Source organism: Eulemur rufifrons, chromosome 3 (genome assembly GCF_041146395.1).
Source record: "Eulemur rufifrons isolate Redbay chromosome 3, OSU_ERuf_1, whole genome shotgun sequence".
Classification (NCBI taxonomy): Eukaryota; Metazoa; Chordata; class Mammalia; order Primates; family Lemuridae; genus Eulemur; species Eulemur rufifrons.
The window spans coordinates 16,549,817-16,567,985 of NC_090985.1; the positions used below are offsets into that span (position 1 = coordinate 16,549,817).

General features: G+C 37.5%; 1 protein-coding gene across 28 annotated transcripts in view; it reads left to right on the forward strand.

Annotated features, from left to right (window-relative positions):
- MEF2A (myocyte enhancer factor 2A) overlaps positions 1-18,169 on the forward strand; it is a 130,014-nt gene that overhangs the window by 107,313 nt on the left and 4,532 nt on the right. For 16 of the 28 annotated variants that reach the window (XM_069466663.1, XM_069466659.1, XM_069466665.1 and 13 more), the window contains 3 exons: positions 712-899; positions 13,019-13,145; positions 16,862-16,988. In XM_069466663.1, the coding sequence (XP_069322764.1) occupies positions 712-899; positions 13,019-13,145; positions 16,862-16,988 (442 nt within the window). Of the gene's footprint in view, positions 1-711; positions 900-9,543; positions 9,568-13,018; positions 13,146-16,861; positions 16,989-18,169 lie in introns of all 28 variants that reach the window. The other 12 variants (XM_069466654.1, XM_069466648.1, XM_069466649.1 and 9 more) reach the window with 3 other exon arrangements.

Genomic DNA, 18,169 nt, shown 5'->3' on the forward strand with positions numbered 1-18,169 from the left:
AGCCATAAGGAAGAAGTACTTGGTGAAAATGAGGCCTTAGAGCTCAGTGCTAAAAAAGCCATAAAGAGTTGCCCTGATAACTAGTTCAGTACTCAGAACCAAGTAGTAGCAATGCCTTTACTGTCACAAAAATGAATGAATAGACTGGTCTTGGGCATTTTCTTGTAGTACCTGCATTATCTTGGTCCCCAGTATGAGGTGTCCTATTAGTAATATGTGTTGTGTTTTAAGTATCTCTCAGCAGGTCCCAGCAGTAATGCTAGAAAGCAAGTGGCATTAGTCTTAAGCTTTATATGCATTTCAGACTTTGGTTGACTCTCTTTGCTTATTGTTAAAATATCCAAAATACAGGTTAGTTACTACAGATTTAGCATCCCAAATCCAAAAGACAGAATGCTCAAAATCTGAAACTTTTTGAGCACTGACATGACACTCAAAGGAAATGCTCATTGGAGCATTTTGGATTTCAGATTTTTGGATTTGGTATGCTCAGCCTGTCAAGTACACGATGCAAATATTCCAAAATCTTAAAAAATCTGAAATAGAAAACACTTCTGATTACAAGCATTTCGGATTAGGGATACTCAAGCTGTAGTGAGTTTTGTTATAAAATTCATTTGCAACTAGATCTGAGGAAAACTTAGTTTGTATTTGCGCCAAAGTATTTTAATGACTCTTTTCATGTTAATGAATGACATTTCTTTTTTCCAGGGAATGGATTTGTAAACTCAAGAGCTTCTCCGAATTTGATTGGAACTACTGGTGCAAATAGTTTAGGCAAAGTGATGCCTACAAAGTCTCCCCCTCCGCCAGGTGGTGGTAATATCGGAATGAACAGTCGAAAACCAGATCTTCGAGTTGTTATCCCCCCTTCAAGTAAGGGCATGATGCCTCCACTGGTAAGTCAGACCTTTCTTCAGCCTCATTCTTTAAAACACGTATTTTATACATAGTCTGTATTTTACTTTGGAATTTTCTGTACCTCCATAGAATCCACACCTTTTCCTAATGAATATTTGTATTCAAAATTAGCATTTGAAGAGACAAGTCTATTTTAAATACACAAAAAATCAGATTATGGAAAAATAGGAAATCTGCTTAATGGTTATTTAAAATTAAAGCTGAGAGGTTATTGTGTTTAATTTTAATTTTACCAGGCTAGAATCTTTGCTTAGAGACTCCTTCCCAAATTTATAAATTAAACATGACTTATGTATTCTCTGTACTTTGTATACTTTCAATAATCTATTATACATGCTTTTCAATGAGAAAAGCACTAAAGTATTTGTTAGAAAATTCTGTAGACCACAGAGAACTATTGTAGAATAGGGAAGAATGTACACAAACTTGAATGAGTTATTTTCCAAATAATTTTCTTTCTTTATTTCTTCTCAAATAACCTTTTTATTTAACTCTATAAAGAATGTAGATATCCTCCGTGCCCTTGCAATGTCTTTAGCCTTCTAGCCACATTTGCTTTTAAGTCCTAAGTCTGTGTTTATGAAGAGCAATTCCCTTAGCCTCTATTAAAAAAAATTGGAATATATAATCAAGTTTAAAACCATTCTTAGTTTAGCAACTGTTTGACTATGACTAGGTGATATACCAGGTTCTTTCTACTATGCAACTGCTAAACTCACCATTTGACTTTTTGGTAAGTGAAAGTGATGCTGTCAGGCTTAGATAATTCTACATTTGTATTATGCTTTATAGATTCCAAACGTTATCATATATGCAATTGTCTCATTTGTTTCTTAATTAGACTGTGATTGTGGCATGGTAGAGATGAGGAAACTGAACTAAATGTTATTATTTGTCCAAGATATTACATAACAGAGCTAGGACCAAATCTCTTAAGTCTTATACTCTGGGTCAAAAAACAAAGAAGTAGTTTTTTCATTTGGAGATGCAGAAAAGTGGAACCTGTGTCATTCCCAACCTTGCAGTGAGAAAAACTTGGACATGCAACAAATTTTCCTTCAACCCATTGCTGAGATTTCAGGGCAACCGCCTGGCCTAGATGTTAGGGAGAGAAAGATACTGCAGGGAGAGACAACATTTGAGCATTGTGCAAGACATGGGATAATAAGAGTTAACCTAGGCAATTAGTGAATTGCTAGAGGCCAAGTGTGCACTCGTAGTACTGTGTGAAACTTCTGGGGGACCACAGTGTAAAACAGGGTGAGTCTGTTTTCTTGTAGGCTTTTTCTCCATGAACCCCGCTGGGTATTCACAGAAAAGATTGAAAAATGTCCTGAAAAAGTCTCCCTTGTGGTACACAACTAGGAGAGGGGAAGAGTAGCCACTGCAGTAGGGGCGAGAAGTTTTGCCTGGATCTTTGTCTCCTTTCTCTTCTATGGAACAAAAGCCCTAATCTGTGAGGAGATGAACATGAACATTGTCACTCTTAGGGTACTGGGGAAATCCCATTTTATTTGGAGAAATGGAAAAGGAAAAATATCTCAACCCATGGTAGAGGAGCAGGAAGGACATGCTGGGTACAGAGCAATGCCAGGAGTGTCAGGATGACGAGAAAGCTACAGCCTATGAGGCACAGCACACAGAGTGGAGCAGTTACTGGGAGAGAAAACCTGACCCGCCACTCCCCACCATCAGAGGGATTTGAAGCCTGTGGTAGGTACACTGAGGGTAACCAGAGCAACACTAAGGCTCAAACCCCGCACTAAAGGCCTAGAAGGAGGAAAGACCTGTAAGTCTGTAAGTCAGTAGGAATTACCTAAACTGAAATATAAGGAGAAAGAAGAGTGAAAACAAGACAAACAAAAGAAAAAACAGTACAAAGCATCCCAGAGCTGTGGGCCTTTATCAAATGGTGTTATATGTTTGGAATTCCAAAAAGAGAAAAAAGAGAGGATATTTTAAGAAATAATAACGAACACCAAATAAGATAAATACTACCACCAATACACACACACACACACACACACACACACACAGATTTCTAAAAGCAAAAGACAAAGAGAAAAATCTTAAAGACAGCCAGAGAAAAGGTACATATCATATACAGAAGAACAAAGATAAGAATTAATACCATAATTTTCTTCAGAAACTATGCAAGCAAGAATATAATGTATTAACACATTTAAGGGGCTGACATTAAAAAAAAAAAAAAAAAATTCTCAACCTAGAATTCTATACCCAGCAAAAATATCTTTCAGAAATGAAGGAGAAATAAAGACTTTCTCAAACAAAAATCATGGGACTTTATTGCCAGCAGACCTACTCTGCAGGAAATGTTAAAGGAAGCTCTTCAGCAGAAGGAATATGATTGCAGCAAAAACTTGAGTCTACACAAAGAAATGAAGAATGGTGGAAGTGGAATAAATGAAGATAAAATCCATTTTCCCTACATTTTATAAACCTTTTATTTTAGAACAGTTTTAGATTTATAAAAAGATTTCAAAGATAGTACAGAAAGTTCCCATATACCTCCCACACAATTTTTTCTATTAAAATCTTATGTTAATTTGCTACATTTGTTATAACTAGTGAACCAATCTTGATACATTACTATTAACTAAAATTCATATTTTATTCAGATTTATTTAGTTTTTAACCTCATGTCTTTTTCTGTTTTGGGATCTAATCCAGGATACTTCTTTACATTTAGTAATCATGTCTCCTTGGTGAAAATTTCTAAGACTTTGCTTGCTTTAATGACCTTGTCAGGTTTGAGGAGTAATGGTCAAGTATTTTGTAAAATGTCCTTTACTTGGGATTTGTCTAATATTTATCTCATGATAAGACTGGGATTGTTTGTTTGAGGGAGGAAGGCCATTGAATTTAAGGTGTCATTTTCATTACATCATATCAAGGGTACATACTGCAGGTTGAGTATCCCTTATTCAGAATGCTTGGGACCAGAAGTGTTTCAGATTTTTTTTTGGATTTGGAGATATTTGCATTGGCACTCAAAAGGTTTTGGATTTTAGGGCCTTTCAGATTTCAGATTTTTGGATTGGGTTGCTCAGCCTGTATCAGCATGACTCCTGCTGATGTTAACTTGGTCACCTGGCTGATGTAGTGTTTCACAGGTTTCTTCTCTGTAAAGTTACTCTTTTCTCCTTTCTCTATACTGTAGTCTTTGGAAGGAAATCACTATATGCAGCCCACACCTAAGGAGTGAGGAGTTAAGGCTCTACCTCCTTAAGGGAAAAATAACTACATAAATTATTGGAAGTTACTCTGCACAAAGAAATTCATCCGCTCTTATTTATATAAATAGGGACACGTGGGCATTGATTTTTTTTTTTTTATTTTAGACATTGCAGGCCTAATGGGCATTGATTTTAATACTTTGGGTTATAATGCAATACCACTTTTTTCTGTTGCTAATATTGTTCCAGCTTTAGCTTTTGAGGGCTATTCACTTGTTTTCTGTGTCCCTTTGACATACCTTATCTTTAAAGGGGAGAGAGGTTTGTGTGTGTGTGTGTGTGTGTATGTGTGTGTGTGTGGAGGGTATTGCTTTTTTATTTCCAGGCTCATCTTGTATATTTCCTGTTTCAGTCCTAGAAGCAGGCATTTCTCCAAGGAACTTTGATTTCTTTTATTGGACAATGGTATCAGAAAACAAGATCTGGATGTTTTCTTTTTAATTGCTCCAAAAGATAGCTGCCTGCATAAAGCAAAAATAGTAGCAATGTATTTTGTGTCTATAGCAAATGTAAAAAATAAAATATATAACAAAGGAGGGAAGGGAGGGAGGAGTTGGAAGAATACTGTTATAGATCCTTATTCTATACATGACATAATATTGGAAAGTGAACTCTGGGTAACTAAAGATGTGTATTATAAACCTTAGTGCCACTACAGAAAAAATTTTGAAAGAGGTATAAATAGCAAGTCAATAGAGGAGATAAATAGAATTATAAAAAACACTCTAATAGCCCAAGAAGTGGGAGAAAAGAGAAAAATGGCAGATGAAACAAATAAAAAATAGCAAGATGGTAGATTTTAATCCAACTATATAACTAATCACATTGATGAATGTGGTTAGAACACATCAGTTAAAAGATAAAATTTTCTGATTTTTTTTTTTAAAAAAGCAAGACCAAACAATATGCTGTCTATAAGAAACCCACGTTAAATATAAAGACAATACCATGTATGTAACAACCAAAACAAAGCTAAAGCAGACATACTCATTTCAGACAATATAGACTTCACAACAAGGAGTATTATCAGGGATAAAGAGGAACATGATCTTCTAAGAAATAACTAATGCATATGCACCTAACAGCAGACCTTTAAGATAACATAAAGCAAAAACTGATAGAACTAAAAGGTCAAGTCAAAAAATCCACAATTGTAATTGGAGACTTTAACACCTCTCTCTCAGTAATCAATAGAAAATGTAGGCAGAAAAATCAATATCTAGATGATCTGACATCCAACCAACCTAACTAAGGGATGTTTATAGAACACTTCACTCAACAAGGGCAGAACACACATTTTTCTTAAGTGTACATGGAACATTCACCAAGGTAGACCATATCCTGTGCCATAAAACAAACCTAAGCAAATTTCATAGAATTGAAATCATACATGTTATATCCTCAGACCATTAAAATCAAACTAGAAACCAGTAATACAAAGACAACAAGAAAATGTCCATATATTTAAATTAAACAACAAACTTTTAAATAACCTGTAGGCCAAAGAGGAAATCTCAAGGAAAATTTAAAAATACATACAGCTGAATGAAAATGACAATGCATCATCAGAATTTTGGGGATCAGGTAGAGTAGTGCTGAGGGGAGATTTATAACAATAAATGCCTATATTAGAAAAGAAGAAAGGTCCCAATTCAGAAATCTAAGCTTTCACCTTAAGAAACACAAGAAAAGAACAAACTTAACCCAGAGCAAACAGAAGAAAAGAAAAGGTAAAGAGCAGAAATTAATAAAATTTAAAACAAAAAGACACAAAAACAAAACCAGAACTGGCTTTTTTAAAAGATCGATAAAATTGATAAACTTCTAGCCAAGCTGACCAAAGAAAAAGAGAAGACCCAAGTTATCAATGTCAAAAATGTAAAAGAGTATGTCACCCAAAAGGTACTAAAAGATAATAAGAGAGTATTACAAACAACTCTATTCCTATAGATTTAATAGCTTAGATGAGATGGGTAAATTCCTTGAAAGATACAAATTACCCAAGAATTATTAAACACATTGAAAAAGAAAATAGTTAACCTGAATAGTAAATATTAAAAAAATTAAATTCCTAGTTTGAAAACCTTCTACAAAAGAAAGTTCCAGACCCTGATGGCAAATTCTACCAAACATGTAAGGAAGAAATGGCATAAATTCTATCCAGTCTCTTTCAGAAAAAAAAGGGAGAGAACACGTCCCAACTCATTTTTTTAAACCAAGATTACCCTTATGCAAAACTAAAACAAGGCAATACAAAAGAAAAAACTGCAAACTAATATCCCTCATGAACTCTAGAGACAAAAATCCTTAGTAAAATATTGGTAAATTTAGCAATATATAAAAAGGGTAATATGCCCAGACCAAGTGGGTTTCATCCCAGGAATGCAAAGCTGAGTCTACATTTGAAAATTCATCAGTATAATTCACCATGTTAACAGAATTCAACATTTATTCGTGATTAAAAAAAAAAAACACCCCTCTTCAAACTAGGAATAGAAGGGAATTTAACCTAATAAAGAACATCTACAAAAACAGTACGGCTAATACAATTGAATGCATTCAGTCTTCTACAAATATTAGGAACTAGGCAAAGATGTTTTTTCTCACCATTCATATTCAGCATTGTACTGTAAGTTGTAGCAAGTAGTAGACAAGAAAAATAAATAAAATGAATGCGTATTGGGAAGGGAAAAATTAAACTGTCTGTATCCACAGAAGATATAATTTTCTATTTTGAAAAGTATAAAGAAGCTATGAAAAGAACTCCTGGGACTAATCAGTGAGTTCAGCAAGGTTGTAGGGTGCAAAGTCAGTATGTAGAAGCTGCGTGGATTATGTCAGCAGTGAACAACTAGAATTTGAAATAAAAAAAAAAAATGGCACCCCATAAAAAGGAAAAAGAAACACCTAGGTACAAATGTAACAAAATATGTGCATGATCTGTATGCTGAAAACTACAAAACACTGATGAAAGAAATCAAAGAAGACTTCGATGAATAAAGAGATATATCATGTTAATGGATTTTTGAAGACTCGTTATTGTCAAGGTGTCACTTCTGACCTTGTGTGGTGGCTCACGCCTATAATCCTAGCACTTCGGGAGGCCAAGGTGGGAGGATGATTTGAGGCAGGAGTTTGAGACTAGTTGAGACACAACTCCATCGCTAAAAATAATAAATTAGCTGGGTGTTGTGGTGCATGCCTGTAGTCCCAATTACAACTCTTCCTTAGGGAAGGATTCTAACTAATAAATATAGAAAGAATGAAAGAAATAGTAAATCACCATTGGAACATCACAGTCCAGTAGTAATTGTTGCAGGCAAGGTCAATTGGTAAATGCTAAAATAAGTGGGCGAAAGTTTAAGGAAAGACACAATATTTACATAGCCTTAAAGTGTCTCTTCGCAAATATTTGTTACTTAGAAAGGAGAAAATAGTGATTTTTATGGTGGAGAATTCTGGAAAACACTACCTTAACTAGAGGATTATGGTTCACATCACTGTTAATAAGACATAAAGATGACATGTACCTTCTGATACAGTATGCTAAGAAAGTCACATCACTTCTGTAGTATTCTTTCAAAAATCCATGCCCTCCATCTAACTATGAATAGACAAACCCAAATTGAGGGACATTCGACAAGATACCTGACCAGAACTCTTAAAAAGTTCATGAAAAACAAGGAAAGAATGAAGAGCTGTCACAGGCCAGAGATTAAGGGGACATGACAGCTAAAGGCGTGTGGCATCCAGGATCTGATCCTCGGTCAGAAAAAGAACATCAGTGGAAAGACTGGTGAAATCCAAGGGAAGTCTAGAGCTTTAATTAGTGCAGTTATTTTTATTAGTTTTGACAATCACATTGTGTTTCTTTGGGATATTAACATTGAGGGAAGCTGGGGGAGATGTGTGAGGAAGCACTCTTCACAAATGCTAAGTCTAATATTATTTCAGAATGAAAGTTTAAAACAGATAGATAGATAGATAGATAGATGCATACATAACAAAGAAATATACCCCAAAAAGGAGCCAAGAGAAAAATGGCATTTAGGATGGTCACTTGGCTCACCTTTCAGTAGCTGGCTATGTAATACTGCTACTATCTTTGAGAAATGAAAAACTACAGAAGTTTCACTTATGGCATAGAAATATGTTTATAAGAACTATTAGTAAAGTGCAAGGTTTTAAAGATATACTATATTTAAGCATTTAGCAACTGCTTAATAAAATTGTCTTTTTTTAAGAGATCATGAAGCATCTTCGTGGAAAACTGAAAATTTGTCATATAAACTATATGCATCTTCATCTCTATAGGTTAAAGTGCAAACTATATATTATACACACACCCGTGTGAACACTTTCACATAGCATTTGATAGTATTTTAATGTGTGTCTTGTAGTTGGAGATATATAAAGATACCTGTAACAAAACAGCATTTTACCCACATTTGAGATAGCAATTGTAAGCCAAGTGATTGTTTTTCAGAGTAAATAATCAGCCACTTTCCTACTTTATACCATTCGTTTGCAGAGAAACCTGCTTCCAGATTGGGGCCTCAGTGGTCTAAAGACACTTTTCACAGATTGACAAAGAAGTATAGCTTATTCAAGTAAAATTAAAAAACAAAACTAATTTGATTATTTCTAGCATATTAATTTCTAAATAAGAAAAAAGGGGCAAATGTGTTTCATTTCTATACATGACTTCCATACATCAGTTCATTTCTTCTCCGGTTTTATTTTCTTCATTGAAATTATTTTATTCATATGAAAACTGTATTTGCAAATGATAAACACATATAAAACCATTATTTAAAACTCTCATATTTATTAACAAATGTTTGAGTTCCTGTTGTTTCATAACATGTGCTAGCTACTCTGGGAAATAAAACATGCAGCAATTTCTGCTTGCCAAGAAGCACAGAATCTCCCAGGAGATGAATGGATATGTGTAACCAGGTGGGGTAGCAATAGGAGGATTAATATAAGCACAGAGCTAGTATTCTCAAGGTTCTAAATATAGACTGGTATCATGATGAGAAACCTCTTTTAAATATTGTCACAGTGGCATGCCTGTGTATAGGAGAGGCCAACATAAGAGCAGACTGAGTTGAAGGGAGGGGGGCATGTCTTTAAATCCTGGCTCTAGAAAATTTAGAAGAATCTTTCCAGGCTTTTGAAAAATCAACTACACGTATAGAGAGAATAAGTAATTAATATTTCTATCTGTTGGGTATATAATCATCTCTTTGGAGTGCCAAACAACTGCTCATGTCTGAATAACATGTTTTTCGAAAGAATTATTTTGTTTGTGAGTACCAACAGTCTTAGTAACTTTCTTATCCCTCTTATGTGCTGAGTGCAGTCGGAGGAAGAGGAATTGGAGTTGGTGAGTGTGGGTTTCTGCTTGAAGGAAGTTGAAAAAGATGTAGAAAGTACTAATTCTTTTAAACATTTTTATCTAACCAATGTTCCCTTTATCACACAAATTGTTTTCTTTTTATTAAATACTATTCAAATTCTTAGAATAACTAATGCAATCTACTGGAACTATAGACTCTAGTTTTTCTATTTATAATTATATATGTTGATCCATTTTATTTGTTAGAGGGAACATTGTCATATAGCCTTGAAAAAGGCTCTGTCCATGAGCATAGGACACTTGTTAAAAGATTTTTTTTTAAAGAAAAGATACAAAATACCTTATATAGCTCTCCAAATTATTAAAATATTTTTAGAGAATGACTTCACTCTCGAAGTTCCTCAGATTGTAACACACGATCTTGTGTTATTTCTCCTTCTTTCAAAAAGATTACATCATATTTGGTGAGGTCACCTTTTTCAGAGTTGGAATTATTTCATCCTGCATGAGACAGTCTGAACCACAAGGGGGTTCCCTGTTTACTAAAAGGAATGTCTGTAATTGAACGTGTGCAGATTTACTTTTCTATCAGACGATATGCTGTTCTTAAAAGCAGCTATTACCTTTTTCCCCAAATCAAATGTTTTTTGTTGTCTTTTCCTCTAGAAAATAAACTTAACTAAAAATAATTGTAATTGAGCTATTACTTCTTTGGGAACTGAAACCCAAACTTCACAGAAGTAATCATATGAATTCAAAGTCAGCTGCTAATTAAAGGACTTTAAGGGGAGTGAAAACTTGAAAGTGCTGAGTTTTTAGTGTGGATAAGAAATAAGAGTGCATGAAAGCATGGTTGGGGGGGGGAAGGCATCTGTTGATTTTATTTACATTTTATTAAATGTTTATGCATGCTGGTGTGTTTTGCACAGTTTGTTTTCCTTTCAAATAGGGTTGTACTATTTTTAAAATATAAGATTGTTCTCTAATTAGTTTTGTGATTGTTCTCACAGTTTTGGATGTAGTTTTTTATTGGCTAACTGAAATATACTAGTCAGCTGTAAATGTGTTGTATTACATGTTATGAATATCTTCTGGGGAAATACTTTACTTAATGATACCACAGTGATTAGCAAATGGAAGTTTATAATTCAAGCTAAAATAATTAGATTAGACCTCCCTGTTTACCCTTAAGAAGGTGTTGTGACTGCTTCTGTGACTTATCTGGTGCTAGGTTGCCCTCTAGTGGTTCGGAAAGTCACTGACTCTCATAGAACGCAGTGCCCATTGAGATTAGGAGCTTTGATGAGTAGATGAATATATTGGAGTCTCATTGTTACCCTCATCCTTGAGGACATGCCAAGGGATTGGCACGGAGATGAAGCCATGTAGTGGTCAGGGTCCAGGCAAAACCATCTCATATTGTATTCTTTCACCTAGGGATTTGACTTTTGAAGTTCCAGACCAAATATGAAAGAACAAATTAATTCCAAAGTAGATCTCTATCTCCAAAATTTATTTATTTGATGCTGAGACTTAAATATATTCCCAGTCATCTTACGTTGACTTTCCACATTCCCCAAAGTACATCTATAATTACAGAATTTCATAGAGAAATATCCAAGGTTTTGAAGACTTAAAATCTAGAAATCATAAAAATAAATATTTGTAACTAAGAAAAAAATACATCTAAGAACTGTAAACATGATTCATATTCTTTAAAAAATAAGCTAGATTCCCTAAAACTTAATTCAAAATACAGAGCTTTGTGTGTTAGACCAAAATATAATCAGAAACAATCTGTTAGACCTTAGAAGGTGTTCACATTGGTTTGAGCTCTAAAATATCATCATGGGTGACTCTGATCCAAAGTGAGGAAGGACAGGTGCCCTGGGGCCTGCACTACAGACGGTACTGGTGAGAGCCAGCCGCAGAGATTCCTTTAGAAGTCTTGCCGTTCTAGAACAGCTTCACTTTATGACAGCTCCAGCAGAATAGCTATGGATCACAAGGAATAAAAATATTTATCTGTTTTTTTTCAAATTATGTAGAAATTTGGCAGCAGGGTTTTTTTTGGGACAGTAATTTAGGAATATTATATTAGTGTAGTACTTCAGTTACGAAAGCACTTCCAACGTATTACGTCATTTGATTCTCACAGTGGCATTGCAAGGCAGGCAGGACAAGATAGCTATCTTCTCTGCTTGGCAGTGAAGCGATTCAGATAGGTTAAATGATTTTCTTAATGCTTAGGAAATAGTGAATCTAGAACACAAACTCAGGCATTACATCCACATACTGTGTGGTCTTTCTAACGTCCTCTAACTTAGGGTAGAAAATATGAACTGAGGTCTGGAAATAAACTGAGGCCTGGATCCTCATCAAATGAACAGTTTTTAAGTACCTAGATTTAGCCAAAGGCCCTTATCTGATGTACCGTTCTGAAAATGGTGATAGAGAAAACTGAATCACATTCTTACTTTCTCTAATCTCAAGGGCACTGAATTATACTTTCACTGATATGGTTCAGACCCCTGTATTTCAGTTATCAGGTTGTCACTTCATTTAAAAAAAAAAAGTTGGAGTTGTGCTTTGGCCTCTTTGTGTGCTAATGACACATGGTCTATTCTGTCCCTCTGAGCCTTGATTTTGAAAAAATATTGCCTTCAGCCACTAACTAAGGTGAGAAACTAGTTCTAACCCACTCCTACACATAGAGGACAATGACTATCTTAAACTAACTAGATTATTAAATAGTTGACTTTTCTATTCATTTCCAGCATGGGTAGGATGCCACACAGATGTATTCTTATGGCAAACATTTCATGTCACTCCATCCACAGCCCTATCAGCAGTTCTTTTTCTAAAGCGCTCTGCTCAGAGCCTTTCCTTTCAGAAAGCCAGGAGACTGTGAAGAGGTATATATCTAAATCTACTGTTAAAAAATAGGTCACCCACAGGATCAGAGGGAAAGAAATAAGAATACAAGCTGCACTCAATAAGCCATGGCTTTAAACCATGTTAACACATAAACGCTGCAAAGAAAAGTCTATGCTCATAGACTTACAATCCCTATAAACACAAATGACCTTTGCTATCATCAGGTATTTAAAACCTACGCATATTTCATTTGTGATAGCCTGACAGTATTTGTAGTGGCATCATGTCCTCATTTGTGCTAACACATAGAAGTGTCATTGCCTATAATATAAGTTTTATTTTAAGGCTGTGTCTCTGACATTAATACACCATTTTAAAAAAAGGAAAATGAATAATGAATGTAAAAATATGTCCCTTAAAATTAAATAGTTATTCCCATTAGTATTTTTAAGATTTTTGCATCATTGCTGCTTCAGAAAATAAATATATTCATATAAAGCTGTGAAAAATGTCACTTTTAAATTGAAAGTCATTTTTAAAATATTAAGTCTAAACACAAATACCACTTAATAACACTTTTTGTGTTTCTGATCTCTCACAGAATACCCAAAGGATAAGTAGTTCTCAAGCCACTCAGCCTCTTGCCACCCCGGTCGTATCTGTGACGACCCCAAGCTTGCCTCCACAGGGACTCGTGTACTCCGCGGTGCCGACTGCCTACAACACTGGTGAGCCTGCTCTGGAGTCTCCAGGGGTTTTAATGCTTTCTGTTTTGTGATCAGCATGCACTTTTGTGATTTTTTTTTTAAAGCATATTTACTGAAATAAATTATTTCCAGTTTTTAGATTTAAATTTAGATATATTAAATGCATGCTAGCCTTGAAAAAGTTACAAAAAAACCCCACACTGATAGCAGAATGAGTTGAAAAAGTTATTTCTATCTCTCCAGTGTGAAATTTTACTTACGCCTGACAAAAAAACAAGTAGCTGTTATCAAAACTGTGGCATTCGTCAAGCCAAGGAGGGTAGTAGCCTGTTGCTTGGGTATTTTCTATTTAGTTTCTCTTTACACAATATTTCACTCTTCCAGGCTTTTGAAAGAAGATGTTAGTCTCCCTGCTGTATTAACCTGCTTTGGGAAAGACCACGAATCCCTGTGGACCTGGGGCTTGGGCAGGTGTTTAGCCGTGTCTGGCAGGCTGTCGTTTTCTCCCTGGAACCACTAGTTTGGTCTGTGTTTGTGCCTGAGGGGCAAAACAAGGACCTTTGTCATTTCTCCTCAGCGCCAGTCACGGTTTGCCTCTGAGAGGAGCTTTTTGCTCATTTACGTTTATTTAGACATTTCATCTAAAATTTTGCTCATTTACGTTTATTTAGATGTTTCATCTAAAAACACCCTCATTTGGGGGTATGTCAGGAATGTCTAAGAATACTACAGTGATTGAGGGGTGCTTTTAGCCAAGTGGGCTATATGGAAAATCTGGTTGTGCAGCCAGTTTTGTTTAAATATGCCCATCTGAGGAGGGGCAGAAAACGCATGTGGTTTCACTGTCTCACTTTCTCACCGGGTGAGCCAAGCACCTGATGCTTCAAAGGAAGAAGGAAAGAAGGCAGTAGTTGAGTTATACCTTGCCAATTATTCAAACGCTGCAATGCAAAGAAGTTATTTTTTTAGGATTCTCAGAAGTAGACTGTGGTAAAGATCATCTAATTTTAGACTTCAGGGTAAATACTTTGGCACTGGGCTCACACTGCTGTCTGGAGCTACCTGAGGGGGCAGAGCAATTAATACATTTGCCGCTTTAATTCTAAGTAGTTCTTTCAAAACAGAAACAACTTTAAAAGGTTTTATTGAAAAAGAAAGCCTCTTAGGAAATGTCCATTACTTTTTCCAATGATCAGTATAAAGAAAATGCCAAAATCCATCAGTTGCAGACTAGCCTAGGGTCTGTGAATTGTAGCCCTCTATTTGTGTCTTGCACAGAGCAAGGTTCCAGAGTAAAGCCAGGAATTATGTATTCATACCAATTGTGTTTCAGTACATTAATCACCTGCTGGATAAGAAACACTGTGCTACGGACATACCTATTCCGCACAGTTTATTCTAGATAAGGAGACAGGGCATAGCTAAGTTGATAATCATGGAAGGGAAGTCCTGAGTTGTTATGGTTATGAGTTTACACTCTTTGAGTTGAGAGGCTAGGGAAAGAGAAAGACGTATCAGAGAAAGTGTTCAGAGGAGCATTGGCTGAGAAGATGGTGCTTTCACTGGGTGTTAGATTACAGAGTCCTGAACATTTCATTGTATGTTTTCCAGTATACTTAGAAATTCCACTCTATTTACTTTTAGAAATGCCATTGGATTAGATAGAATTTATTTTTTAAAAGTCTAGAAGGAATCACCAAAACATGTAAAATGGAGGCAGGCTTTCTCGAAACCATCAATCCCTTAGCTTCAGCCTCATTCCACCTTTTGACTGACTTTATCTTTGCCGTCTTTCTTAGAACACCTATTCTGTTTAAGTTTACCATATTATCTTTAACTTAGTTTATTTAATTGCCTTTTAAAAACACTTATCCATGTTTTATCTTTCTTCAGTATATTACCTACAATTCTGTATACATTTGGTGTCAGTCATATGTCAATCAGTAAAGGGATGAATAAATGAGCAACATTTTAAAAAGTAAAACAGTTCTGTGCAAAGAAACCCTATGGACACTCCCTCATGTCTGTGCGTAAGATCAGTCCCAGCTTCACAAACTTAGTCACGCATCCACTCAGCGAATGTTCACTCAGCACTTACTGTGTGGCGCTATGTCAGGCACTGGAAATACAGGAGTCAACAGTGGAACTTAGGGGGAAATACACAAGACACACAGTTCTAGGGATAGACCATTGCAATTGTGTCAAAGGCTACATTACGGCTTAGACAGGAAGGAGTGTGCATGACTCAGCCAGGTAGAGCAGGGAAAGTGCTCCCGGAGAGGAAGTGCTGTGTACAAAGGCTAGAGTCCACAGGAGGGCAGAGCAGGGTGGTTAGAGTGGAGACTACAGAGGTAAGTAGGGATTTGTAGGCCATGTCAAGGATTTTGAACATTGTCTAGAGAGCATTGGGAAGCCATAAAAAGGTTTTAAGTGGAGTGTCATGATTTGTTGTCTTAAAAAGATCACTTTGGCATCAGTGCACATAGGGGCAAAAGTGAATGCCAGGAAGCCACATAAGAGGATACCATAGTAGGATCCACACAGTGGTTGCTGGTGGCTTAGACTAGGTGGTGGCAGGAGAGATGGTGAGACTCAGGCAGGCTTGAGAGAGAGCAGACAGAATTGACCATACTTGGTGCGTATTGGTAGGAGTGGCAAGGACGACACCCACAGGCTTCTGCACAGGCCACTGGGTGAATGTTGGTGCCAATTACAAAGAGGGGGAGAGTGTGTAAGAGGAGCAAGTTTGAAGGAAAGAGTGAGTCCAGTTTGGGCATGTCAGATTTGAGGTGTTTGCAAAGCTTCCAAGTAGACATGGCATGTAGGTCACAGAAGAAGTCAGAAGAGAGTTGTGGGCTAGAGGGGACAGTGGGGAAGGTGTCAGTGTGCTGGGTACCTGCCCCAGCCCCGTGGGGCTGGCTGAGCCACCCTTAGAGACATGAAGTGAGAGAAGATAGAGGAAGGACAGAGTCCTGAGCACCAGCCATGCTGCTCAACCAGTTCCTTTCTGAAAATGTTCATTCACTAGGAAGAGCAGCTTCTTTAAACACCTCCCTGAGACATGAGAAAGAAGTGAAAAGTAGAAGGGTTTTTGCCACTTCTCGTTAGAACCAAATGGAAAAGCCAGGTGTTAATGATGAGCTGAAATAACTCCATGTGTGAGTGATACCTAATGCCTTAAATCTTGGCCACAGTGATGATGACTGAAGCGCTCACATAAAATGGGCTGTGTGCTACTCTAGTCAGACAGAAAGGTTCTCATGCACTTGAAATTATTTTGTATGCAGTCAAGGAGCTGTGACAGCCCCCATACTTTAAACAAATGCAATTACGTGTGTAATGATGTATTAAGTGTGTTGTATCACTCAGCATGGCACCCATACTTCTGTTCCCTATACTTTAGTAAGACCGGCTGATCTAGACTCACGCTGGGTAAGCGCCAGTGTTTGTCTTTGTTCCAGAGGGTAGTGGCTGACATATTTATTTAAAATAACCATTGCGTAGGAGCATTCTTTAATGATGACCTTTTATTATTTAAATAATCCCAGGCAACTGAATATAGTAGATCCGATAAACCTCCCAAAAGAAAAAATTTTGTGGATTTTAGACCCATATGTGTGTTGTTTTGTTGTGAAATACCTGAGTTCTCACCCTGGGAGCTTGTGCAGCTACTATTTGAAAAGTAGATTCTGTACAGTCCTTCTAATCACATGAAGCGATCTTGTCTGCCTTTGTAGACTACTCACTGACCAGCGCTGACCTGTCGGCCCTGCAAGGCTTCAACTCCCCAGGAATGCTGTCCCTGGGACAGGTGTCGGCCTGGCAGCAGCACCATCTAGGACAAGCAGCCCTCAGCTCTCTTGTGTGAGTAACTAGAAACTCTCCCTTAATCCTTGCTCCTCCCTCCTGGCCTGCACACACTCCTTTTCTGTCAGGTATAGTCTTTTGCTCTGTTGACTGTCATCCTGCAATGATTCTTGTTTTGGTAGACACAAGTATTGGGAGAAAGTGTTTTTTTTACATGGCCCTAGATGATAGCTTGGTTACCAAGCAAACTGGGCATTTTGTGAAGGGATTCAGGTATCAAGGCTTCTCCTGCAGGGACACAGTGAGTTAGAGAGACTCAACTAGTATCTAAGGGGGTCCCCAGGCACAGATGCCACCCACATGCATCCCCTTTTTATCTACTGACCAATGATTAAGCGCCTGCGGCCACCCCTGCTTCCCAACACCTGCCGCTGATTCCACTGCCTGAGGAAAGTCAGCCTGCGGGCATCAGGCCCACTTACCATCTTGCCTGTTTTTTGCTTTGGTGAACATCTGCAGAGAGGAGAGAAGGCACGTAAGCTGTGCCCTTTGCTTTCTCTCTGGGGGACAGGGGAGGGAAAGTAGGGGCCAGGCATCTCATGTCTGCATCAGGCTCCGTGGGATGGATCCATGTGGTGATCCCAGCCCAGTGCATACACCGAACCTCACTCACAAAGAGAACGTTCCTTATGGGCAGGGTGTGAGGATATAAGTGAAGAGGATTTATGGTGGTGCCCGGATGAGACCAGACATCCCTACGCAGCAGGGAGAAGGAACAGGGCCTTTGTAGAACCCGGATGACATTAGGCCCATGGAGCAGGTGGAGGAGGTTGTCCCAAAAGAGGGGACAGCATAGCAGACCCAGCTGGCCTCCATGAGAGCTAGCTGCCTTCCCCCTGCTCAGGAAGGACACACTAGCCTCCTGCCTAGAAAGTCCCCAGAGGGACTGAGCTCAGCAAACCCTTTCCCTCCTGCATTCTGAAATAACTCCACAATGTGTATTGTTTTCAGTAGTCTCTTGAGGAATTATGTCATGGAAAAAGGAGCAGAGCATCTCAGGGAAATTTCTTTGCCTGCACAGGTGTTCAGCCCTCAGGCCTGTCCTGAGCATACTAAATGAACACACTAGAAATAGCCCTGGAAAAGCAAGTGGAAAGGGCTCGAAGCTCAGACCTGGAGAAAAGCCTGTATGTGTCCTCCTGTGCTACTCTGAACAAGCTCCTCAGCCTTTCTGAGAT